Here is a 26,012-nt window from a genome sequence, read left to right on the forward strand (position 1 = left end):
GAAATTGTTCTGTAGCATACCAACTGCCGTTTTTGCAATTCTGAGGTCAATCGAGCAATCAGAACCAATTTCCAGATCGAATGAGTGACGGAGGTGTATTTTCCTATACATTTTGGCTGAAATCCCCATACAAACTTCAAATCAAATGCGCCAGCTTATGCAACAAGCGATTGAGCTGAAATTTTCAGAGATTGATTTTTTCACCCAAAGACACAATCCTGGGGGGTGCCCCGTGGAATTAGACAACTTTTTGTTTCCTGGGCCAGTCTAGTGCAGAACAAGCGGAGGAGCAGCCGCTGGGTCTGCCGAGAAGCCATAAAATAGCGCAACGCGATTTTTTCCTTTCATTCTGACCGGGACAAGCGAAGCAACCACATCATCGATTGAACAGCACTCACACCTATTAGCAGGGAATGAAGTCTGCACCGACCGCTTTTTCGGCTCTACACCATCGTACTTCCCACCTGAACTGCAATTCTAAGCTCGCTTGCCCGGCTTATTGGCCTGTATCTAGCTTCTAGCGAAAAGTCCCGTTAAGAAATAGACGCCAGCAGCGAGCAACAAGCGTAAAAAAGAAGAAGCCCTACTCGAACGTGTTGATGATGATGACGCTTTGGCTGACAAAGAAGCGGGATACAAGACACTAGCTGATTGGCCCACCAATTGGGAAGCAGAGAAGATTCAAAATAAGGTATAAAAGAAAAGTGCATTCGCTCGCAGAGCATTCAGTCTTTTTTATACCATCACTAGAAATTCGCGGTTATTTGAAAAGATCGTTTTCTTACTTTTTGCACTTAGCCGAAGCTCACCAGGGGATGTAGACTGTATCTCAGCCCTTCCACTGAAGAGCCTTCTAATCCGTGCGATAGCGACTGAAGGAGAACATTATTTTTAACTCTTAAAGCCTTGAAAAAGCTCTAAGAGTTAGAAATAATGTTCTCCTTCAGTCGCTATCGCACGGATTAGAAGGCTCTTCAGTGGAAGGGCTGAGATACAGTCTACATCCCCTGCTGAGCCAACTTGTGGTATATTTCAGGCAGTCCTTCAGTGGAACAGTGGAAAGGTTGCCACTGTCGAGGCTAATATTTCGTGACCGGACAGATACTTCCTGAATTTTTTTTGATGATTCTTGTTCGAGGTAGATTTGATTTCTGTGTCGGTTTGATGAGAAGATTTTGCCAAGGAATGGTATGCAACGCCGATTATTTATCCAAAATAGTTGATGAGAGAAATTTGGACATATTATGTATCTTAAAGGCATGGTCAAGTCAAGTCCTACGTCCACTTAGCGGTTATGTCACAGACATTACCCACTGTTCGTTTTTAGTTTGTTTTTTTAATGACCTGTGCAATAGTCTTCGCTCTTCTAAGCTTTTATTCGCTGACGATCTAAAGATATATCGTGAAATTGAGACTAGTTTGGATTGCTGCGTTCTCCAAAATGACAATGATACACTTCTACGATGGTGCTCATTAAATGGTACGGAAGTCAATGTTGCTAAATGCATTTCCATAACATTCAGCCGTTTGCGAGAGCCATTGCTGACTGATTACTTTATTGGAAACAGCCGTTTACTACGAGTTTCATCGATTAAAGACTTGGGAGTCATTATTGACTCTAAAGTCAAACGACCACATCAACATGATCACAGCCAAATCGTTTACCATGGTGGGATTTTTGAAAAGAAACACGAATGCATGTGCTCTCGTCCGCAGTCTTCTAGAATACGCAGTCGTTGTTTGGGCACCCTTTCATGCAACACTGACTAACAGAATAGAAGCGATTCAACGAAACTTCATCAGGTATGCTCTCCGGGTACTACCTTGGAACGATACGGCTAGCTTGCCCCCCTACGAAGAACGGTGTATGCTTATAAATCTGGAATCGCTAGCTGCCAGAAGAAAACTTCTTCAAAGACTCTTCGTGTTCGGAATTCTCGCTGGAGATGTAGACTGTGGCTTTCTCCTAGCTAAAGTACACATCAACGTGTCTCGAAGACAACTACGGCATTACACACTTCTTGCCGAGTCTACTCACCGTACAACCTATGGATACAATGAGCCATGGAGCATGTGCTGCCGCACGTTTAATGAAGTTAGTCACGTGTTTGATTTTAATATTAGTAAAGAAGCCTATAAGTTAAGAATACAAAACCTAGTATAGCTAAGAAACATCTGTACAACTTTACGTTGAAGATTGGAATAAATAAATAAATAAATAAATAACACATTTCTGGTGTTAGGTGGGACGCTAAACAGCTCTGACACGACGGCCGTCCGACGAGACAGGAGGTCCATTAAGCCGCCTGGGAAACCAATTATTACGAACAATATAAGAGATATTGCGACTCGATATAATCGGCAAAGACCTAGGCGACGAATAAAGGATCACGATTGGAAGCTTGGAACATGGAACTGCAAGTCGCTAGGTTTCGCAGGTTGCGACAGGATGATATACGATGAATTACATCCCCGCAACTTCGACGTCGTGGCACTGCAGGAGATTTGCTGGACAGGACAGAAAGTGTGGAAAAGCGGGCATCGAGCGGCTACCTTCTACCAAAGCTGTGGCACCACCAACGAGCTGGGAACCGGCTTCATAGTGCTGGGTAAGATGCGCCAACGCGTGATTGGGTGGCAGCCAATCAACGCAAGGATGTGCAAGCTGAGGATTAAAGGCCGTCTCTTCAACTATAGCATCATCAACGTGCACTGCCCACACGAAGGGAGACCCGACAACGAGAAAGAAGCGCTTTACGCACAGCTGGAGCAGACATACGATGGATGCCCACTGCGGGACGTCAAAATCGTCATCGGTGACATGAACGCACAGGTAGGACGGGAGGCAATGTATGGACCGATCATCGGACCGGATAGTCTGCACACCGTATCTAATGACAACGGCCAACGATGCATAAACTTCGCAGCCTCCCGCGGAATGGTAGTCCGAAGCACCTTCTTTCCCCGCAAAAATATCCACAAGGCCACATGGAGATCACCTAACCAAGAAACGGAAAACCAAATCGACCACGTTCTAATCGACGGTAAATTCTTCTCCGACATCACGAACGTCCACACTTACCGCAGTGCGAATATTGAATCCGACCACTACCTCGTTGCAGTACGCCTGCGCCCAAAACTCTCGACGGTGTACAACACGCGTCGAAGTCGGACGCCGCGGCTTAACATTGGGCGGCTACAAGATGGTAGACTAGCCCAAGAATACGCGCAGCAGCTGGAAGTGGCACTTCCAACGGAAGAGCAGCTAGGCGCAGCGTCTCTTGAAGATGGCTGGAGAGATATTCGATCAGCCATTGGTAGCACCGCAACCGTTGCACTTGGCACGGTGCCCCCGGATCAGAGAAACGACTGGTATGATGGCGAATGTGAGCAGTTAGTTGAAGGGAAGAATGCAGCATGGGCGAGATTGCTGCAACACCGCACGAGGGCGAACGAGGTACGATATAAACAGGCGCGGAACACACAAAACTCGATTTTCCGGAGGAAAAAGCGGCAGCAGGAAGTTCGAGACCGTGAAGAGACGGAGGAACTGTACCGCGCTAATAACACACGAAAGTTCTATGAGAAGTTGAACCGTTCACATAGGCCACGTGTCACAGTCTGATATGTGTAAGGACATAAACAGGAACCTTCTTACGAACGAGCGTGAGGTGATCCAATGATGGCGGCAGCACTACGAAGAGCACCTGAACGGCGATGTGGCAGACGAAGATGGCGGTATGGTGATGGACCTGGGGGAACGCGTGCAGGACATAATTCTACCGGCTCCAGTTCTCCAGAAAATCCAGGATGAGATTGGCCGACTGAAGAACAACAAAGTCCCTGGGGTTGACCAACTACCAGGAGAGCTATTTAAACACGGTGGTGAAGCACTGACTAGAGCGCTGCACTGGGTCATTACCAAGATTTGGGAGGAGGAAGTTTTGCCGCAGGAGCGGATGGAAGGTGTCGTGTGTCCCATCTACCAAAAGGGCGATAAGCTGGATTGTAGCAACTGCCGCGCAATAACATTGCTGAATGCCGCCTACAAGGTACTCCCCCAAATTTTATGCCGTCGACTAGCACCAATTGCAAGGGAGTTCGTGGGGCAGTACCAGGCGGGTTTTATGGGCGAACGCTCCACCACGGACCAGGTGTTCGCCATTCGCCAAGTGCCATACAACGTGCCCACACATCATCTATTCATCGATTTCAAAGCCGCATATGATCTAATCGATCGGGACCAGCTATGGCAGCTAATGCACGAACACGGATTTCCGGATAAACTGATACGGTTGATCAAAGCGACGATGGATCGGGTGATGTGCGTAGTTCGAGTTTCAGGGGCATTCTCGATTCCCTTCGAAACCCGCAGAGGGTTACGCCATGGTGATGGTCTTTCGTGTCTGCTATTCAACATCGCTTTGGAAGGGGTAATACAAAGAGCAGGGATTAACACGAGTGGTACAATTTTCAATAAGTCCGTCCACCTATTTGGCTTTGCCGACGACATAGATATTATGGCACGTAACTTTGAGAAGATGGAGGAAGCCTACATCAGACTGAAGAGGGAAGCCAAGCGGATCGGACTAGTCATCAACGCGTCGAAGACTAAGTACATGATAGAAAGAGGTTCAAGAGAAGACAATATGAGCCACCCACCGCGAGTTCACATCGGTGGTGACGAAATCGAGGTGGTAGAAGAATTTGTGATGTGAGAAATTGTGAGCTGACTGGTGACTGCCGAAAATGATACCAGCAGAGAAATTCGGAGACGCATAGTGGCTGGAAATCGTATATACTTTGGACTCCGCAAGAGGCAAGACTATTTCGATCGAATAGAGTTCGCCGTCGTACCAAACTGACAATCTACAAAACGCTCATTAGACCGGTAGTCCTCTACGGACACGAGACCTGGACGATGCTCGTGGAGGACCAACGCGCACTTGGAGTTTTCGAAAGGAAAGTGCTGCGTACCATCTATGGTGGGGTGCAGATGGTGGACGGTACGTGGAGGAGGCGAATGAACCACGAGTTGCATCAGCTGTTGGGAGAACCATCCATCGTTCATAGCGCGAAAATAGGACGACTGCGGTGGGCCGGGCACGTAGCCAAAATGTCGGACAGTAACCCGGTGAAAATGGTTCTCGACAACGAACCGACGGGCACAAGAAGGCGAGGTGCGCAGCGGGCAAGGTGGATCGATCAGGTGGAAGATGACTTGCGTACCCTCCGTAGGTTGCGTGGTTGGCGACGTGTAGCCATGGACCGAGCCCAATTGAAGGTTTAGGGTCATTTGGCCGAATGTCGTTTGGCTGAAAGTGACATTTGGCTGAATGCTATTTGGCCGAATGCCGTTTAGCCGAATAGTTGAAATTCGTTTTCTTACGAAGTGAGAAGTGAGTAATGAGAAGCAAGAAAAAAGAAGGAAGAAGGAAGGAAGAAATAGGAAGGAATAAGGATAAACGAAGAAAGATGAAGGAAGAAGGAAGAAGAAAGAAGGAAGAAGGAAAAAGGAAGAATGAGGAAGGAAGGAGAATGAAAGAAGAAAGAAGAAAGCAGGAAGAATGAAGAAAGAAGAAGGAAGAAGGGAGGAGGAAGAAGGAAGAAAAAGAAGGAAGAGGAAGGAAGAAAAAATAAAGAAGAAAGAAGAGGAAAGAAGGACGAAGAAAGAAGAAAGAAGACAAAGAAGGAAGAAGAAAGAAGGTAGAAGGAAGAGGGAAGAAGAAAGAAGGAAGAAAGAACAAGGAAGAAAGAGAAAGGAAGAATGAAGAAGAAAGAAAAAAGAAGGAGGAAAGAAGATGGAAGAAGGAAAAAGGAATAAGGAAGAAGGAAGAGGAAGGAAGAAAAACTAAGGAAGAAAGAAGAGGATAGAAGGACGGAAAAAGCAGAAAGAAAGAAGAAGGAAATACGTAGAAAAAAAGAAGACGGAAGAAAAAAGAAGGAAGAAGGAAGAAGGAAGAGGAAGGAAGAAAAACTAAGGAAGAAAGAAGAGGAAAGCAGGACGAAGAAAGGAAGAAGAAAGAAGGACGAAGGAAGAAGGAAGAAAAAAGAAAGAAGAAGAAAGGAGGAAGAAGGAAAAATGAAGAAGAAGATGGAAAGAGGAAGAGGAAGGAAGAAAAACTAAGGAAGGAAGAGGAGAAAAGAAGGACGAAGAAAGCAGAAAGAAAGAAGAAGGAAGAAGGAAAAAACGAAGGAAGACGGAAGAAAAAAGAATAAAGAAAGAAGAAGTAAGAAGGAAGAAAGAAGAAGGAATAAGAAAGAAGGAAGAAGGAAGAAGAAAGAAGGAAGAAGGAAGAAGAAAGAAGGAAGAAGGAAGAAGAAAGAAGGAAGAAGGAAGAAAGAAGAAAGAAGAAAGAAGAAAAAATAAGAAGGAAGAAAGAAGAAAGAAGAAAGAAGAAAGAAGAAAAAAGAAAGAAGGAAGAAGGAAGAAGGAAGAAGGAAGAAGGAAGAAGGAAGAAGGAAGAAGGAAGAAGGAAGAAGGAAGAAGGAAGAAGGAAGAAGGAAGAAGGAAGAAAGAAGAAGGAAGAAGGAAGAGGAAGGAAGAAAAACTAAGGAAGAAAGAAGAGGAAAGAAGGACGAAGAAAGCAGAAAGAAGGAAGAAGGAAGAAGAAAGAAGGTAGAAGGAAGAAGGAAGGAAAAAAGAAGACGAAAGAAGGAAAAGGAAGAAAGAAAAACTAAGGAAGAAAGAAAAATTATGGAAGAAAGAAGAGAAAAGAAGGACGAAGAAAGCAGAAAGAAGAAGGGAGAAGGAAGAAGGAAAAAGAAAGAAGGAAGAAGGAAGAAAGAAGAAAGAAGAAGAAAAAAGGAAGAAGGAAGAAGGAAGAAGGAAGAAAGAAGAAGGACCACTCGTAAACTGAGGTCATTTTTTTCTACAATTCGGCCAAACGGCATTCGGCCAAATGACCTGACACCCAATTGAAAAGACTCTTATATACCGCACAGGCCACTTCGGCCTTAGTCTGAATAAATGAAATAAATGAAGAATTGAAGGTCCTTACATGATATGTTTGTTTCATCAAAAAAATCATACAAGACACGAGCACTCGACGTAAACTACGTAAAACCAAATCTATACACATAAGAATGAATTTTTGTCTGTCTGCCCTTATAGACTCGGAAACTACTAAACCGATCGGCTTGAAAATTTGTATGTAGAGATTTTTGGGAACGATGAAGGTTCTTATGATGGTATTAGACCCCTCCTCTTCTGGAAGGGGGACTCTCATACAAATGAAGTACATTCGAGAATTAATCTAAAAAATGGAATCCAAATTTGCAAATTTCGAATTCTTAACCGTCTTTTAAATAAATTTCAAATGTAAAAAATATATAATTAATCAAGTTTAGGTGAAACGAAGCTCGTCGGTTCTGCTATTATGGTATATTAACAACTAGTTTATTTGTGGACGTAGCAAGTGTGTTTTTTTAATATCAACGGTTCATGTGTTATTCAACATCTGTTGTCTGTGATTTTGTTCATCATATGCTGTGTCTGGTTGTCTAAGGTTGTCACTGGATTTGTTTTCTGCATCTGATAGTACAAAAGAATGAATCGCCTGCTTTGAGCGTGCTTACAGCGGCACACTAGGAGTTAACTTTCTGAAATCAGTATGGCGAAAGACATCTAAGGTTCGATTTCTCAAAATAAAGCACCTTCATCGAAAAAATATTTGGTAGGCGTAGTAGCGGACACCATCCTTCATAACCGGTACCAAATAGTTTTTCATGACAAGTTCCTAATTTTGAGAAAATCCGCGTTAGATGTCTTTTGCCATACACATTTCTGGCGGTTAACTCTTGCTGGCTACTTGGGACCATAGCGCCTGCATGTAAGCGGCGGGTAGAAAATCAGCCACTGCCAATAATTCATTGAAGTGTCAAATATTTTTTAGTCACCGGACAGACAAACAGGGCTATTATATATAGTATACTAGCGAAAGAAACCCAGCTTTGCCCGGGTGTTGAAAATGTCACAATGAACTATTTGCAGCACCGCACTCTAGATCAATTTCCGTCCGTTTGTTTTGTTTTTCTCAACAGCTGACCCAAAATAGTATTCTAATGATTTTTAACATTTCCCCGTTAAATTCACCAACTTTTTGTATATACAAACCTTGCGGTTCCCAAAACGAATCGATTAGGGAAAAAATCTTGCAAATCGGTCAACCCGTTCGCGAGTTAAATCGTCAGGAAGGAAAACTCAACTCATTTTTATTATATAGAACAGCGGTTCTCAACCTGGGGTACATGTACCCCTGGGGGTACCTTCGTTGGACCCAGGGGGTACCTCGGACAAAAATGCGTAATGGCAGATGAATTACAATTTTTATCAAAACTTAATGATGAAGTTTTGATAATTTTGTATTTTTTATTTCAAAACTTTGTCTTGTACATAATATGCATGGCGATCAGTAAATCATGGCCTATTGAATCCTGTCCTCCACAACCGGAAGCCTCATTTTAAGAGGTTCGGATACTTTCTTTCAAGAGGCCCGGAAGCATTCTTTTAAGCTTTTTCTATAAAGTTTCTGTTTTTCTGCTTCTTTTAAAAGCCTCGGAAGAATCTGTTCAAAGGACTCGGACGACATTTTTCAACAGGCTCGAAATCCTCCTTTAAAAGGGTAGGAAGTCTCCTTTAACCTTCTGTCTGTTCTCAAAAAAACTTACGTTGTCTGTGCTCTGGGGTCAAATTTACCCCAAATTGAAATTGCTTTAACTTTTCTATTGTTTGGCCGATTTTGGATTTTGATTTTGGGGCTGTTTCGAAAGATAATTTAGTCATCTTTCAAATCGTTATCAAATATTGACTATTTGTGGGCGGGTACATCGCGGGGAGGGGTTTTAGTGAACAAGGGTCCAAAACAGTGATTTTTCATGATTATTTTACTTATATCCGAAAATCCTACCCATTTTGAACCGCATCTTTTTTAAAAATGTTATGCAAGAAGGCGTGCGTTTTGGCATGAGGCGTTGATAAGTTTAGAACTTGGCCACCAGATGGTGGTATATTTGAATTCATTATTTAAGACTACTCAAGATATTACGATATATAGAATTCTCCTCAGTGTAAATATTCTTATCGCACAAATTTAAAATTTGCTAAAATGGCGTCTTGATCAAAGGTCGTCTAGTGGGAATGGACTGTCTTGTGACGGGAGTAATAATTGGGAATTTTACAAATGCAAATTGGCTGATCTTTGGTTACGCATGTAGACCCAAAGTCCTTAATTCCAGGGTTTTCTTGGATGACCTAAAACATATTCTGTAAACATGTTCTATTATTTGCAGCATCGCTGGAGCAAGTTGAATACAAAGAAAACTTTTGATGAGCTCTACCACAACATTCATGTTTGCCAAAAATGCTACAAATCAAAATACATCAGATCTCACATGGAACAATATACACAAAATATAACATCTCACTAGCGCCGCATCTTGGAAGAAGTGCTCATTATATTGAGCACCGCTTTGTAGTCCTGGACACCCTGAACAACTTTGCCGAATACAACTTGGGTGTAGGTATGAGGGATCTCAAGCAATATTTCAAATATGCAAGAATATTGCAAGTACACTAGCGCCGATTACTTTCAAATTTCCTAATTATTTATTCCGTCACATGATAGTCCATTCCCATCAGACGAACTTTGTTAAAGACGTCATCTTTATAAATTTCAAATTTGTGCGGTAAGAATATTTACAATGAGGAAAATTTTATATATCGGAATTACTTGAGTAGTCTAAAATAATGAATTCAAATATACCGGCTCCTAGCGACCAAGCTCTGAACTAATCAATGCCTCATGTCATAGTACACGCCTTCCTGCATAACTTTTTGAAAAGGTGCAGTTCAAAATGGGTAGGATTTTCAGATATAAATAAAATAAGCATGAAAATCACTGTATTTGTACCCTTTTTACGAAAATCCCTCCCGCGATGTACCCGCCCACCTATAGTCAATCTTTGGTAACGACCTGAAATATAATTAAATTATCTTTCGAAACATCCCCAAAAATCCAAGATTGGCCAAACATAAATAAGTTATAGTAATTTCAATTTGGGGTCAATTTGACCCCAGAGCACAGACAACGTAAGTTTTTTGAAAAAAGTACACTGTAGCGCATATTTTCACAATTTTTCAAGCAAATTTGCACCTAGGAGACATCTCAGCGATTTTTATCAAACTACCAAAAATTTATAGAATCGGTTGAAAACTAAAAAAAAATGGCAGCCACTCAAAGTGGCCTGGGGTCATATTGACCCCAGAGCACAGACAAAAGGTTAAAGAGGCTTGGAAGCCTTCTAGAGGTCCGGAAGTCTTCTTTTAACCTTTCTTTTTTCTTTTATCTTTGTTTTAAAAAGCTCGGAAGGCTCCTTTCAAGAGGTTCGGAAGCCATCCTTCATTCAGGAGGCTTGGATTCTATTTCATCCAGGAAGCGTCATTTTAAGTGGCTCGAAAGCCTTCTTTCAAGAGGCTCAGAAACCTTAAAGTGTTTCGCATCCTTTCATCCAAAAGGCTCGGAATGCTCTCTTAAAAAACTCGGAAGGCTTCTTCCAAGAGGCTCGGAAGCCTCCTTTCGAGTGGTTCGGAAGCCTTTTTCCAAACAGCTCGAAGCCTTCCTTTAAGAGGCTCGGAATTCTTTTTTAAAAAGGCTTGTAGCCTCCTTCTAAGAGACTCGAAAGCCTCATTTTAACATGCTTGGAAGCCTTCTTTTAAAGGCTCGTTTTGCCTTTCTCGTATACTAAGTATACGGTAAAGGCTATATGATCGCTCCAAAAACAAACTTTTTATAGAAAGCCCGGAGACCCATAGTGTTATATACCAATCGACTCAGTTCGACGAATCGAGGTGATGTCTGTGTGTGTGTGTGTGTGTGTGTGTGTGTGTGTGTGTGTGTGTGTGTGTGTGTGTGTGTGCGCAAAACTACTCAACAAAATGTCACTCATTTTTCGGGCACTTATCCTCAACCGATTTGCTCGCAACAAGTTGCATTCGACGCAGAATCCTGTCCCATTGTTTCCTATTTGAAATTGGCGAGATCGGACTATGGGATCGGAAGTTATGGCCAAAATACAAATTCATTTGAAAAAATCGCGTAAAAAATGTCACTAATTTTTCGGGCACTTATCCTCAACCGATTTGCTCGCAACAAGTTGCATTCGACGCAGAATCCTGTCCCATTGTTTCCCATTTGAAATTGACGAGATCGGACTATGGGATCGAAAGTTATGGCCAAAATACAAAATCATACGAAAAAATCGCGTAAAAAATGTCACTCATTTTTCGGGCACTTATTCTCAACCGATTTGCTCGCAACAAGTTGCATTCGACGCAGAATCCTGTCCCATTGTTTCCTATTTGAAATTGGCCAGATCGGACTATGGGATCAAAAGTTATGGCCAAAACACAAAATCATACGAAAAAATCGTGTAAAAAATGTCACTCATTTTTCAAGCACTTATCCTCAACCGATTTGTTTCGCAACAAGTTGCATTCGACGCAGAATCCTGTCTCATTATTTCTTATTTGAAATTGGCCCGATCGGACTATGGGATCAAAAGTTATGGCCAAAACACAAAATCATACGAAAAATCGTGTAAAAAATGTTACTCATTTTCGGGCACTTATCCTCAACTGATTTGCTCGCAACAAGTTGCATTCGACGCAGAATCCTGTCCCATTGTTTCCTATTTGAAATTGGCCAGATCGGACTATGGGATCGAAAGTTATGGCCAAAATACAAATTCATACAAAAAATCGCGTAAAATGTCACTCATTTTCGGACACTTATCCTCAACTGATTTGCTCGCAACAAGTTGCATTCGACGCAGAATCCTGTCCCATTATTTCTTATTTGAAATTGGCCAGATCGGACTATGGGATCGAGAGTTAAGGCCAAAATACAAATTCATACGAAAATATTGCGTAAGAAATGTCACTCATTTTTCAGGCACTTATTCTCAACCGATTTGCTCGCAACAAATTGCATTCGACGCAAAATCCTTTCCCATTGTTTCCTATTAAAATTGGACAGGTCGGACTATGGGATTGGAAGTTATGACCAAAATACCTTTTTCATAAAAATCACAAAAATGTCACCTATTTTTCGGACACCTAACCTTAACCGATTCACACGAAACAAGTTGCATTCGACGCAGAATCCTGTCCCATTGTTTCCTATTGAAAATTGGCTAGATCGGACTATGGGATCGGAAGATATGGCTGAAACACCATTTTAGCCTTTTTATACGAAAAGGCTGTATGTTCGCTCCAAAACCAAACTTTTACAGAAGGCCTGGAGACCAATAGTGTTATATACCAATCGATTCAGCTCGACGAACTGAGATGATGTCTCTGTCTCTCCCACTTCATACGGGAGTTTGGCAGAAAGACGGTCATGAGATTTATATCATAACAAATATTGCCCTCCGCTCGCGTGATGGGAATGACATTTTCGTTTTCTTTTGTGTAGTCGGAGCTTCAGTTCAACTAACATCCAAAAGTGATATCCTTAAAATATATGACTGGGTGAAATAAAACAGGGTTATGTACGTCAAAAAGATTGGAAAAGGAAACAAAAATGTCGAAATTCTTATTAGCATATTGTAGATCAAGCTGAAAACCGAACCGAGGTCGAGGTCGAGGTCGAGAAAGGCACCATCACCGCTAGGTGGATTAATCTGGGTTTTTTTTCTACAAGAGGCTGTTAAACGTTCATTCAAGATACTCCTATGCCTCCTTTGAAGTGGCTAAAAAGCCGCCATTCAAAAGGCTCAAAACTATTTCAAGATACTCTGAATCAGAAGACTCTTTTCCAGAAGCTTGGTAGCCTCCTTCCAAGAGCTTGAAAACCTCCCATCGAGATGATTGGAATTCGAAAGCCTCCTTTCAAGTGGCTCGCAACCCTTTCATAAAATGGCTCGTAAGGTATTTCAAGAGGCTTGGAAGCCTCCTTTCAAGAGGCTTGGAAGCCTCCTTTCAAGAGGCTCGGAAGCCTCCTTTCAAGAGGCTCGGAAGCCTCCTTTCAAGAGGCTCGGAAGCCTCCTTTCAAGAGGCTCGGAAGCCTCCTTCAAGAGGCTCGGAAGCCTCCTTTCAAGAGGCTCGGAAGCCTCCTTTCAAGAGGCTCGGAAGCCTCCTTTCAAGAGGCTCGGAAGCCTCCTTTCAAGAGGCATCGAAGCCTCCTTTCAAGAGGCATGGAAGCCTCCTTTCAAGAGGCTCGGAAGCCTCCCTTCAAGAGGTTTGAAAGCCTCCTTTCAAGAGGCTCGGAAGCCTCTTTCAAGAGGCCCGAAAGCTTCATTTCAAGAGGCTTGAAAGCCTCCTTTTAAGATGTTCGAAAGCCTACTACCTTTGAAGAGGTTTAGAAGCCTTCTTTCAAGAGGCTTGGAACCCTCCCTTCAAGGGGCTTGGAATTCTATTTCCAAGAGGCTTGGAAGCATACTTTCAAGCAGCTCAGATGCGTCCTTTCAAGATGCTCGGAAGCCTCCTTTTAAGTGGCTCGAAAACCGCCTTTCAAGAGACTCGGAAGCCTTTCTTCAAGAGGCTCGGAAGCCTCCTTTCAATACGCTCGGAAGCCTGCAATAGTCAAAAAAAAAAGTTCTGTAAGATGCTCGATGTATGAACTTAATTTGAATTGGAAAGTTTCAAACAAAATAAAAATTTCGGAAAAGTTTATGGAGAGCCAAGATTCCATTAGTTTTCAGGTTCATTTTTCATATATCTTAAAGGTTACGATTATTTTCATTTACAGCAAAAAACATAGGGGGTACCTCAATTAATGCAAAAGTTCGAAGGGGTACCTCTCAAGAAAAAAGTTGAGAACCGCTGATGTAGAAGATATATTCCACCTCGTGAGTCTTCATATGTTGGATAATGGGTAGCACTGTCCTGTCCAGCAGCTGGAGCCACCCCATTCATACACTACGTTTCAGAGTTGAATAATTGATAATACCCTAAAAGTAGGCAATTAAATATGGTTGAAATGCGCTATGTAGGAACGGGAATGGTTATGAATTTCTTGATGAGCTTGGAAAGTATTGAAGTTGCAAAAGGAAAACCTATCCTGTCAGCCACATAAGGGTTGAAATACTACGGTGTTGCTATCACTTTTGATATAATTCATGGTCTTCATAAAAATCTGAATAGAAGCATTTGTATTTTAACACTTTTTAAAATAAATGCCAACGCCGGATATTTTGTTCGTAGTTTTGGTACAATCAAATCACATAGAATTGTGCGTGGTATCTTTTTAGTGTGTGTTTGGTATGCTCACAAACACATTCTCTCGCTCTATTCTGAAGTGTGCTGCTGTCAAAGAAAACGATCAGTCCCGATTTTATTTAGTGAAACACAGAGCAAATATTGCATAAATATGATCTATGTGGTGATAATCAAGTGGTGATAAAGTGTAAAAAGTAGTTTACGTACTTAATTTGTCGTGCCATACACAATAAAGAGGAGAAACAGGCGATCAAAAAAAGTAAGTAACAGTTTGCTTTTCGTGTGCTGCTTTCTTGGGTGATGCAATAGTAGGTGCACATTTGTGTCGGTGATTAATTCGTCAAATCTTGCTACTTTTACACAAACAACTTATTCAAATGAAAGCCTAGACTTGAAATTATGTGATTGAATCAAAATTATGTTCATAAGTAGTGTATGCTTGCTGGAAAACGCAAATATTGTTAAGGGTGCCAACAACTGTCGCACCCTGCCAATGCCGTATTCTACCCTACTTTGATTCGTCCGGTGGACTTATACGACCAACTTAGAACTTAAAGGAAGCTGGATAGATAGCTTTCAGAGTATTCGAACGTAAGGTGCTGCGGACAATACTCGGTGGTAAACAGGAGAACAGTATCTGGTGGCATCGTATGAATCACGAGTTGTATCAGGTTTATAAGAGGATGGACATTGTTAAACTTATGCAACACGACAGACTACGGTGAGCTAGACATGTTGTTCGTATGCTGGAAGAGCATCAAGCAAAGTTAATATTTAGTAGAGAACCCGGAAGATGTCGTAAGCTTAGTCGAAGACTGGGAAGAGGACTTGAAGGGCGCTGAACATTCAGGACGACTGGAAGCGATTGGCTCACAGGTCGAGTTCAGTGGAGAAGGATACTCCATTCGATGTAAGCTCATTGAGGAAGAGCTGTAGCCCATCTGGCGTGTAACCATCTTTTCTTTTAGGTGCAAAAAATCATCGAAAAACTTTAACGGATGAAAGCAAATCATATTCTTTCTATGTAATTGAACGGGATAGATGATTAAACGTCATCAATCTATATTAGAAAGTCATCAAATGATCACGTGTTCCCGAATTGTCTTGTGTGATATCACAAGTAGGAGTGAATTCACGTGACTATACATTTAGATTGAAAATTCTTGGAATAAGGTTCACGTGCACCTCATCAGTCTATTGGCGGATATCGTGTGCATTTTAAGTAACTTTATCGGTGATGGAAGTATAGAACTTTGGAAAATTTAGAAAGTTATTGGAAAAGATTCTGCGTATACTGCTCGTCGTTCATGCGGAGATTGGCCAATCCGACACTGTGTAAAGATTTTTATCGTCAATGTTTTTTTGCCCATGGCTATAATTAGATCATAATTTAGCTTCCAGTAGACTTCGTGATATTTGGGCACGTTCCTAATTACTTAATAAATTCATGTTTATTCCAGTTTTTTCTATGAGTACGTCAGATAACAAGATACTATATAAACAAACGATTGCGTCGTTTCACTGTTGTATTTAGATACACGGTATATTAATAGAACCCCTGCAGCTATTCTCAAACATTGGCTGGTGAAAGAACCAGTTACGGGAAACAAACGTCGTCATCACACGAAGCACCATATCACTCTAAATAACAATGGAACTTATCACCATAGTAAATATAAACACACCTTGCCGATTCTTCCGTTACCGTGTTCAGCCGCTCACGTTCAGCCTTCTTACGGCCCAACTCGTCCACTATTGCAGTACCGGCAACCCACTCGTATTCTCCTTCCATTTGATGGTGGGGCAATCACTTTGAAATCGTTTGAAATAATCAATTGAGATCAAGTCATCCAAATCGAAACGAAATTATCCGTTCTGGGGATCCGCTTCCGTTAAAATCCTGTCAAATACTGAACCCTCCTGATTTATGAGGTGAAAAAGTCAGTAGTCGGTCCGTTCCAGTTTCCAGTGCGTGGCGTCATTGTATACACAGTCTTCTGTTAATGATAAAAATATAGCCAAATCCATCTGACGGGTGCCACAACTTGTCTAATGCTGTCTTTTGTATACTTGCGTTCTAAGTTTGCTGATTGCTTTATAGCTCTAGTTGCTTCTAGTAAGAATATGTTGATTGTGAATACCGTTGGATTTTGTTGACCTTGTCTTTATGAGTCGACTCATCTCGAAATTGCATGGCTGTTAAAAGGAAGTTAATCCGTTTCTTGGAAACACAGAAAGATAAGAACCCGGCAAAATGTTGGTCAAATAATGCAACCAATTCACGCCTATCTTGGTCTTGTCTACCCGCGCTAAGGTAGTAAGTTAATTTGCCAGAGGAAGAAGCAGCAGGCGTAAGAGTGAAGTAGCATCGTAAACGATCGATAGATTATCATAACCTGTATTGAAATGTTTATCAGTTAACCGTGGGTGTAATGAGTCTTTGAGTGATAAAGACCGACGATGTTTAGTCACGAGATGGTTGTGTTAGTTTTAATGCACTATGATAACTCTTAGGACACTTTTTATTGTTGTATGAATTAGACAGACGTAAAATTAAAATTTCTGAAAGTAATCTTTTAGTTTACTTGTGAAAAATTCAAATTATTTTTAAAGCAAGTGAGAAATATATCGTAGTTCACGGTAAAACCATGATTAAGCAATAGAAAAAATGAGAAAGGTTAAATATTGCACAGATCTCGTATTATAAAAAATGTCATATAATGTAAAAATATATATTCGTTTCTATGTTTTGCACAATCGAATATTAATTTTAATTGTTTTGATCAACTTATTTGCTGATATTTCTCACTGTGTTGGAACAGTATTTTGACAATAACACCGTAATAGTAAAATCGAGCTGACCTTTCTCAGTCTCACTAAAAACAAGTTTCGCCAAGCTACCATGCGTGATAGGCAATCGATCTTGTACACCCGAGTTCTAATTTGGTATCCCTAGTATTTGAACTGTATAATAATAAAAGTCTGTGACTACCAAGCGGTGCTTCTTAGAAAACTAATTCTACTTTTAAAAAATCACTCAAGTCACTGCAAATATTACTGCTGGTAGACAACATTTCGCTCTTCAAATTAGCACCAATAGTAAATTACATTTGTACCCATTTTTAACGAAAAAGAAGCAATTTTCTTTTCTCAGATAGAATCATACTTACGATTTAGATAATCCCTTTGACCAATTCGTCCGGTGATCAATGCTAACTGAGGCTGTACCTGTTGATATTGAATTTTCATATTAAGTTGTTATTAGTAAGTAGATTCATATAGCCAGTCTTTCAAGCAATACTAGCGACCTATTATGACTAACTGATAAATGACTGGTCTGCGGTAAAACAAGCCAGGACCAGTGAAAGTTTCCCCGAGTGGCGGCTCACCTGGCTTGAGGTTGACGGAAGATTTGATTTTCATTAGCATGTCTTTCGCCGGATTAGGAGACGTACTCCAAAGCGTCTTCGACCAAGGAAAATATGTTGATCCTCTTCTTTTTCTTATTGGCATTACATGCCTCTCTGGAACATTGCTGTGTACCGTTCTCAAAGTTCTATGCAAAGTTATCCTAGCCCAAATTCAGGAGAAGATCGATGCGACTCTCCGGCGGCAGCAGGCCGGATTCCGTGCCGAAATGGACCATATTGTTACGCTACGTACCGTCCTGGAGCAGGTCAACGAATTCCAAGAGTCTTTCGACCGTCTCAATCACGAGAATATGTGGGGCGCCCTGAGACGCAAGGGACAGTACGGGACCTTCTCGTGTAGCGTGCTGCACAATGGGTCTTGTCCGACCCTATCCGTTCCTAATCGTAATCGACGAGATTCTGGTAGATGCGATTGACCGTGAACCAAACCGCGGGCTGTTATGGCAGCCTATAAGCATGGAGCACCTAAACGACTTCGAATTGGCTGATGACGTTGCACTCCTCGCGCAACGGCGCTCTGATATGCAGAGTAAGCTCAACGACCTTGCCGAGCGCTCCTCTTCGGCAGGCTTAGTCATCAACGTCAACAAAATCAAATCCCTGTCATAAGACGAGTTTAGTACAATTCCATTTCATTCCACCATCTCCTATTACTTTTACATATACGTATTTCAACCTCAACTGTAAGGTGTCTCGTACTTGACTCGACTACGAGACACTGAAGACGACCTTACAGTTAAGATCGAAATACGTATATGTAAAAGTAATACGAGGTGGTGGAATCAAATGGAATTGTACTAAACTCGTCTTATGACAGTAAAAACATTCCACTAAAAAAAGCTGAATAATTTTCTTGAAAATCAATTCGTTGGATGTAAACACGGAGACCTCTTGCAGTTTCACAGTAGCCTTGCAATCAGTGAAGAATGTTGAAAGCTTCCAATATCTTGGTAGCCAAATGGCGTCAGACGACGGTACCAAGATCGACATAGCCGCACGGATTAAGAAAGCAAGGGCTGCCTTTGCTAGTTTAAGAAATATCAGGAAAACCAGGCAGATAAGTGAACGCACCAAAATACGGATTTTCAAATCTAACGTGAAATCTGTTCTGTTATACGCTAGCGAAACATGGTGTGTACAATTGGAGAACACTTCACGGCTGCAGGTGTTCATCAACAGATGCCTGCGGTATATAATTCGGGTCTGGTGGCCTCACAACTGGATCTAAAACAACAGAAATTCGGGATCGGAAGTGGAGCTGGGACGGCCACACTCAACGTAGGGGCGGAAACGAAATCTGTAAACAAGAATTACGTTGGAACCCATGGGGACATCGTAGCAGAGGCAGACCCAGAGGCTCATGGCGGCGAAGCCCCAATAAAGAAATAAAAGAAGTCGACAGTAGCTGGACATCACTCAGGATGGAGATCTTTCAAGTTGGCCCTTTGCACCACCGGAGGTGTACAGGACCCATAACTAACTGGGACATTGCTGTCTCAAGCACGGTTTGTGAAATCAGCGATGTATAAAATTAAGTGGAACATGTGATTTGCTGTTGTCCAAAGTTTGACATTCCAGCTGATCCAGCTGCGGAATACCGACGAACATACGAAATGTCTCGTCTGACCATACCCATATTTGCTTCCCAAAAGATGGAGGGCCGTACCACCAGATCTTGATACGAGCTTGCCCTAGTCTGGCCAGGGTTGTACATCCCCCCAGTGACCAAGCTACTTGTGTCGTAAGTCCTCTGTTCCGAAAAGTATGCCACGCCTAAGCTATCTTAGTACTAAGTACCATGTCATCACTTTTATCAGACGTTCTGATCAGTTTACGTCATTCGTCGCGAACAGAAGAGAAAAATATCTATTCGATATTCGGTGGATCGTGCGCTTGTATTACGCTTTGGTCCGGTCGCGACAAGGAATGTATAGCCATAGCTTGCAGTAGCCATCGGGAAAAAAGTACTGAGTGCTGCGCGTCGGTTCGGTCCAAAACGCGATCCTCAGTTTGCATATGCCACCGGGCGGGCATGCATGATGAGTAGTGTTCATATTTGTTTCATAGACACGTCAAACGATCAAGTATCGTTGTGCTTTTGGCGGTCGAGAAGTAAATCAATTGATACGCGATTGATCGTGTTCCTGCTCGGTCTGCAGGTAGTTGATTCGTTCTGCTTTGTAGTCCGAATCATTGTTAGTTAAAATCATTGCGTAAAAAAAAAGGCATGGACGTATCGCTTATCAGTAGGAAACCAGATCCAACAATGCCTTCCGACTAACTGATAATCCTTCATGTGGTTTTTGTGGAGACGCAGAGGCAAACGTGGTCTTCAAATAAGAAAAACACGCGTCGAAGTCGGACGCCGCGGCTTAACTTTGGGCGGCTACAAGACGATGAACTATCTCAAGATTACGCGCAGCAGCTAGAAATGGCACTCCCAACATAAGAGCAGCTAGCCGCAGCTTCTCTTGAAGATGGCTGAAGAAATATTCGATCTGTCTTTGGTAGCACCGCAACCGCTGCACTTGGCACGGTGCCCCCGGATCAGAGAAACGACTGGTATGACGGCGAATGTGAGCAGTTAGTAGAAGAGAAGAATGCAGCATGGGCGAGATTGCTGCAACACCGCACGAGGGCGAACGAGGCACGATATAAACAGGCGCGGAACAGACAAAACTCGATTTTCCGGAGGAAAAGCGTCAGCAGGAAGATCGAGACCGTGAAGAGACGGAGCAACTGTACCGCGCTAATAACACACGAAAGTTCTATGAGAACTTAAACCGTTCACGTAAGGGCCACGTGCCACAGCCTGATATGTGTAAGGAAAGGACATAAACGGGAACCTTCTTACGAACGAACGTGAGGTGATCTAAAGGTGGCGGCAGCACTACGAAGAGCACCTGAATGGCGATGTGGCAGACGAAGATGGCGGTATGGTGATGGACCTGGGGGAACGCGAGCAGGACATAATTCTACCGGCTCCGGATCCCCAGGAAATCCAGGAGGAGATTGGCCGGCTGAAGAACAACAAAGCCCCTGGGGTTGACCAACTACCAGGAGAGCTATTTAAACACGGTGGAGAGGCACTGGCTAGAGCGCTGCACTGGGTCATTACCAAGATTTGGGAGGAGGAAGTTTTGCCGCAGGAATGGATGGAAGGTATCGTGTGTCCCATCTACAAAAAGGGTTATATGCTGGATGGTAGCGTCTACCGCGCAATCACATTGCCGAACGCCGCCTACAAGGTACTCTCCCAAATTTTATGCCGTCGACTAGCACCAATTGCAAGGGAGTTCGGTGGGCAGTACCAGGCGGGTTTTATGGACGAACGCTCCACCACGGACCAGGTGTTCGCCATTCGCCAAGTACTGCAGAAATGCCGCGAATACAACGTGCCCACACATCATCTATTCATCGACTTCGTATGATACATATGATACAATCGATCGGGACCAGCTATGGTAGCTAATGCACGAACACGGATTTCCGGATAAACTGACACGGTTGATCAAAGCGACGATGGATCGGGTGATGTGTGTAGTTCGAGTTTCAGGGGCATTTTCGAGTCCCTTCGAAACCCGCAGAGGGTTACGGCAAGGTGATAGTCTTTCGTGCCTGCTATTCAACATCGCTTTAGAAGGGGTAATACGAAAAGCAGGGATTAACACGAGTGGTACAATTTTCAATAAGTCCGTCGGCTATTTGGCTTCGCCGATGACATAGATATTATGGCACGTAACTTTGAGAAGATGGAGGAAGCCTATATTAGACTGAAGAGGGAAGCCAAGCGGATCGGACTAGTCATCAACACGTCGAAGACAAAGTACATGATAGGAAGAGGTTCAAGAGAAGACAATGTGAGCCATCCACCGCAAGTTTGCATCGGTGGTGACGAAATCGAGGTGGTAGAAGAATTTGTGTACTTGGGCTCACTGGTGACTGCCGAAAATGATACCAGCAGAGAAATTCGGAGACGCATAGTGGCTGGAAATCGTACATACTTTGGACTCCGCAAGACGCTCCGATCGAATAGAGTTCGCCGCCGTACCAAACTGACAATCTACAAAACGCTCATTAGACCGGTAGTCCTCTACGGACACGAGACCTGGACGATGCTCGTGAAGGACCAACGCGCACTTGGAGTTTTCGAAAGTAAAGGGCTGCGTACCATCTATGACGGGGTGCAGATGGCAGACGTTACTTGGAGGATGCGAATGAACCACGATTTGCTTAAGCTGTTGGGAGAACCATCCATCGTTCACTCCGCGAAAATCGGACGACTGCGGTGGGCCGGGCACGTAGCCAGAATGTCGAAGATGACTTGCGGGCCCTTCGTAGTCTGCGTGGTTGGCGACGTGTAGCCATGGACCGAATCGAATGGAGAAGACTCTTATATACCGCACAGGCCACTTCGGCCTTAGTCTGAATAAATGAATGAATGTATCTTGTCACATGCTATAATAGAGGTAATAAACTATAGAGGACGATTGTCGCTGCGGTTCCCTTTGTTATCGTCCCCAAACATGTTGGGTACCTATCTGTCAAAACGTTCTGATTTTTCCTTCGTTGACATTTAGTGCCATATCCTCGCCAGCAAAAGATGTTTCGCCAGTGACGACAGCGACAATCTCCTCTATAGTTTATTACCTCTATTCATGCTATGTGTATTGATAGTGTTGTGGTGTAGTAGCCGCTTCCCGTCCCAGAGATCTCGAATTCGAATCCAGATTGGGACGTTTTGCTTTTTTTTTTGCACGTAAAACAGTTTTTTGGCCATAACTCCGAAAGGCAAAGTTGAATCGATCAAATTTTATGGGACTGCATTCCGCGTCGAATGAAACTTGTTGCGAGCAAATCGGATAATGATAAATACCCAAAAACGTGTCTCACATTTTTGTACACATGCACACACACATACGAAATTAAACTCCAGTGTAAATTCGATAGACGTGATGTTTTTACCTCCTGCCAAATTTTGTAAATTTTAGTATAGTCCTTACTTTACATAAATAATTGAAGATCAAAAGCCGAATTATGATATTGTTGGGAAAATGCTTGGATCTGAAAAAGGAAGAATAGATACGTACAAACAAAGACTTCGCGCATTGATGAAACGAGAACGTACGTTACCGTGGATTGGGATATTCCTGGCTAAGCAGCAGAAAGTATTCGTCAAAAACCACATACATGGGGACACGATCGACATATCTTTGAATAGTTTTTGGGTCGGTGCACCGGTGAGTAGTCGTTATGAGTTATAGGCGTGTCTACCCCTTTATGCTACAATGCCCCGCAAGGTAGGTGAAATAATTATTCAATTGAAAAACAAGTGCTATTATAGTCATAAGGGACGCCAAAGTTCTTGCGGGCTTACGTGACGTAATGCGAAGCTAAATCTTCACATGAAGGAATAACTAGTTTGCATTTTTACTGTCAACTGAACAGTGATGTTTGGCGTTATAAACATGGATTTTGTTATTAAAATTGCATAACAATAATCTGATTATCGTATTCTATAAGTCAAAGTGATTATTTTCAATTTTTATTCAACCACCAAGTTTTTTTTTAAATCATTATCTAAAATTCGTCTACGTGAGTTTAATAACAATTACGCAATCAAGGTAAAGAAATTTTTATAATTTAATATTATTTTGTTTTGTTTTATTTATCTCGTTCCAGAGAGCGAGTAATGGCGCTTTGACCTAGGCATAAGAGCCAGGACATATGGAAGAAATACCTGTGTCCCATCCCTGGAAGTTGAACCAGCAAGGAGGGACAATAATTTTCTTAGCAATGTCTCTCCCAACGTTACCATCCATATACTCCCTGAATATGGAACGGTTGGTACGGTTGTCCCCGTTTCTTCCTTTTGTGAATTCAAAACTCTTCGTTGATCATGTTATTCATTATTGAATAATCTGATTGCCGGTGAGTTATGGATTATCTCCCAATTTCAAGCCTGCACGGTGGGCCTGGCCGTTTTAATATTTGTGTCATTTTTATGATATGCTGCAAATATTAATGCTGACAAGAAAATGTTCGGAAATACAACCGACATTTCCAGGATGCTTTTCAATACTGGCTGTGCATGTGCTAAGACAAGAAGACAAGACATACACACAAACATACATACACACATACAGACATCACCTCAATTCGTCGAGCTGAGTCGATTGGTATATAATACTATGGGTCTCCGAGCCTTCTATAAAAAGTTCGGTTTTGGAGCAGTTCAGCCTTTCCGTATACTTGGTATACGAGAAAGGCAAAAACGGGTACAGTAAGATATACCGCAGAAAGGTTATGTCAAATAAACTGTGTGTTTAACCCTCGTTTCGCAAGCTCGCCTGCCTTCTCATTGTCTTCAATGCCACAGTGTGGTATCTAAGTATCTTGACTTGAATAACTTCAATCGTTTGAGCTTAAGGACAAGCTTCCAGGTATCTAAATTTAACTCTACTTTGCGTTTTCAAGGGCACTCAATACGAAAGCAACCGGTTCCGGATGGGACACGTTTTCGATGGAATGATTACATATTTGTCTGCGAAGGGTTCAAATAGTGGGACCTTGTTGTAGTATTCCATTCCTTCCAAAGCTTTCAAAACACACAAAACATGTGTCGAAATCGGCTTATTAATGGTACTACAATAGTTCGTCATGTACTTATAAATGTTTTTCAAATGCTCGGAAATTTAAAATAAGTTGTATTAGCATTTTCATGTGGTGAATTCATATCTACCTATTTAAAACATAGTTGCTTGGTTCGGGATACTCTGAGAAGTGGATAATTCTACGAAAAACAAATGTCATACAACATATTTTCAATGGGATATCAATACTTTCATTCAAGAGGCTGCTGGCTGCATATAATCACATTACGCTGTTTTTTACTGTTTACCAGTTTCGTCTCCGACAGTAGCAATCGTTTTCCTAGCGCCATGAATGGCTTAATAGGGGCTGACAATATACCAAGTAGACAGATTCCTTCCCTTTCCTAGTGTTGTAACCGTTGGTCACAAAATACAGCTTGTAGCTCCACCACAAGCAAATATTCCTTGTTTTCCTGTTAATCCTTCGTGAGTTTTTTTCTGTTTAGTAGTCCGACCCTGTCCTTGTCAAAAGAACTCACACGTTTATGCTGTTATGTCTGTCATCCAACTGTCATATTGTTTGTTTGCAGCGGTTTGAACGTGTACTTGTTTGCAAGAAAGTACGCAAAGCAAATTAAAAAGGTAACCCAGAGAGGACCGTTAAACCATAAATTAGTAAATGTTCGTGTCCGTTTCTCAAATTCATAGGTTTTATATGCTTGGCCTAAATCGATGTCGTTCTTTCTGTCCGTGTCCATCAAAGGAAATAGAAGTGCGCGACGTGATCCTAAAGTTAAAGTTAAAACTTAAAAGTTACGATAGTAGTAGATCTTAAAAACTATTATCACAGTTCGAAGTAGTACGGTTAGTTGTTGAACAAAAGTGTATGTTATATTGTTCTAATTGTTTCATTGTTTCTATTATAATAGAATATAATAAGCCACAAGAAGAGTGAAGAAGCATTGTTTAAACCCAATTAGCCTCACAAAAAGGTAAATGCCAATATGTTAGTTTTAAGGAAGTTTGTGGATGTAGTGTGGTACTGGCGGGATGGGCAAAATTATGTGTGATTATGTGCTAATCTGCTTTGGCAGGTCCGTCCAACGGGCCTTTTTGTGTTTTTTGCGAGTGCTTGCCTGGCAAGCCGATCTTCCCCAGAACCCCCGGAACAACGTCATAAAGGCTGAAGGATTGGAATCCGTCAACACATTCCGATCGGGAATATCCCCAAAACGGACAGAAACCCTATCCAGCCCCAACGTTCCACCAAGGTTCATCGAGGAGACCGACCGGTTTATGTTACGGCGTAAATTCGGTCTAGTCCATCCGAACCCAGCTACGAACCGCCATTGCTTGACGCCAACGAAACCGAGCATCCCAGACCGGTTCATGTTCCGGCGTGAATTCGGTCACCCCTCAACCGCCCTTGGAATCCGCCACCGAAGCCCGCACACCACCAGTTCCCGTACCACCTCTACCAACCAACAAGCGCACAATCCCGAAAAATTGTAAACCGCAAGTACCACAAACCTACCAAAACCAAAGTGACGTCACTAATAGGCCAGTTTAGGTGAATAAATAGTTGTAAAACGATTATAGTTGGTGGTTAAGTTTTTATGCAGTGTTCCCTAACAGTTGAGTAGTTTACACCTAATTTCAATTTGTTTCCGTTTTCCGTGCTCAGAAAGGAGTTCCAGGCCTCATCCTGGTTGGACACTTTCTGAAGCGTCGACACGTGTGGCTTTTTGAGCACTCAGCATTTGAGAACTG

General features: G+C 42.4%; 1 protein-coding gene and 1 long non-coding RNA gene across 2 annotated transcripts in view; one reads left to right on the forward strand and one right to left on the reverse strand.

Moving 5' to 3' along the window:
• The window catches only part of LOC134209182 (proton channel OtopLc-like), a 42,341-nt gene extending 26,166 nt beyond the window's left edge, over nucleotides 1–16,175 (reverse strand). The window contains exon 1 of the mRNA XM_062685172.1: nucleotides 15,904–16,175. Coding sequence (XP_062541156.1) covers nucleotides 15,904–16,010 — 107 coding nt within the window. The 5' untranslated portion in view covers nucleotides 16,011–16,175. The remainder of the gene's footprint in view (nucleotides 1–15,903) is intronic.
• Nucleotides 16,176–24,788: 8,613 nt separating this feature from the next.
• Nucleotides 24,789–25,753, forward strand: LOC134209194 (uncharacterized). The gene is made up of 3 exons (XR_009978726.1): nucleotides 24,789–25,106; nucleotides 25,172–25,234; nucleotides 25,337–25,753. It is a non-coding gene; the product is annotated as an uncharacterized LOC134209194 (long non-coding RNA).
• The last annotated feature ends 259 nt before the right edge of the window (nucleotides 25,754–26,012 follow it).

Source organism: Armigeres subalbatus, chromosome 1 (genome assembly GCF_024139115.2).
Source record: "Armigeres subalbatus isolate Guangzhou_Male chromosome 1, GZ_Asu_2, whole genome shotgun sequence".
NCBI classification, from domain to species: Eukaryota; Metazoa; Arthropoda; class Insecta; order Diptera; family Culicidae; genus Armigeres; species Armigeres subalbatus.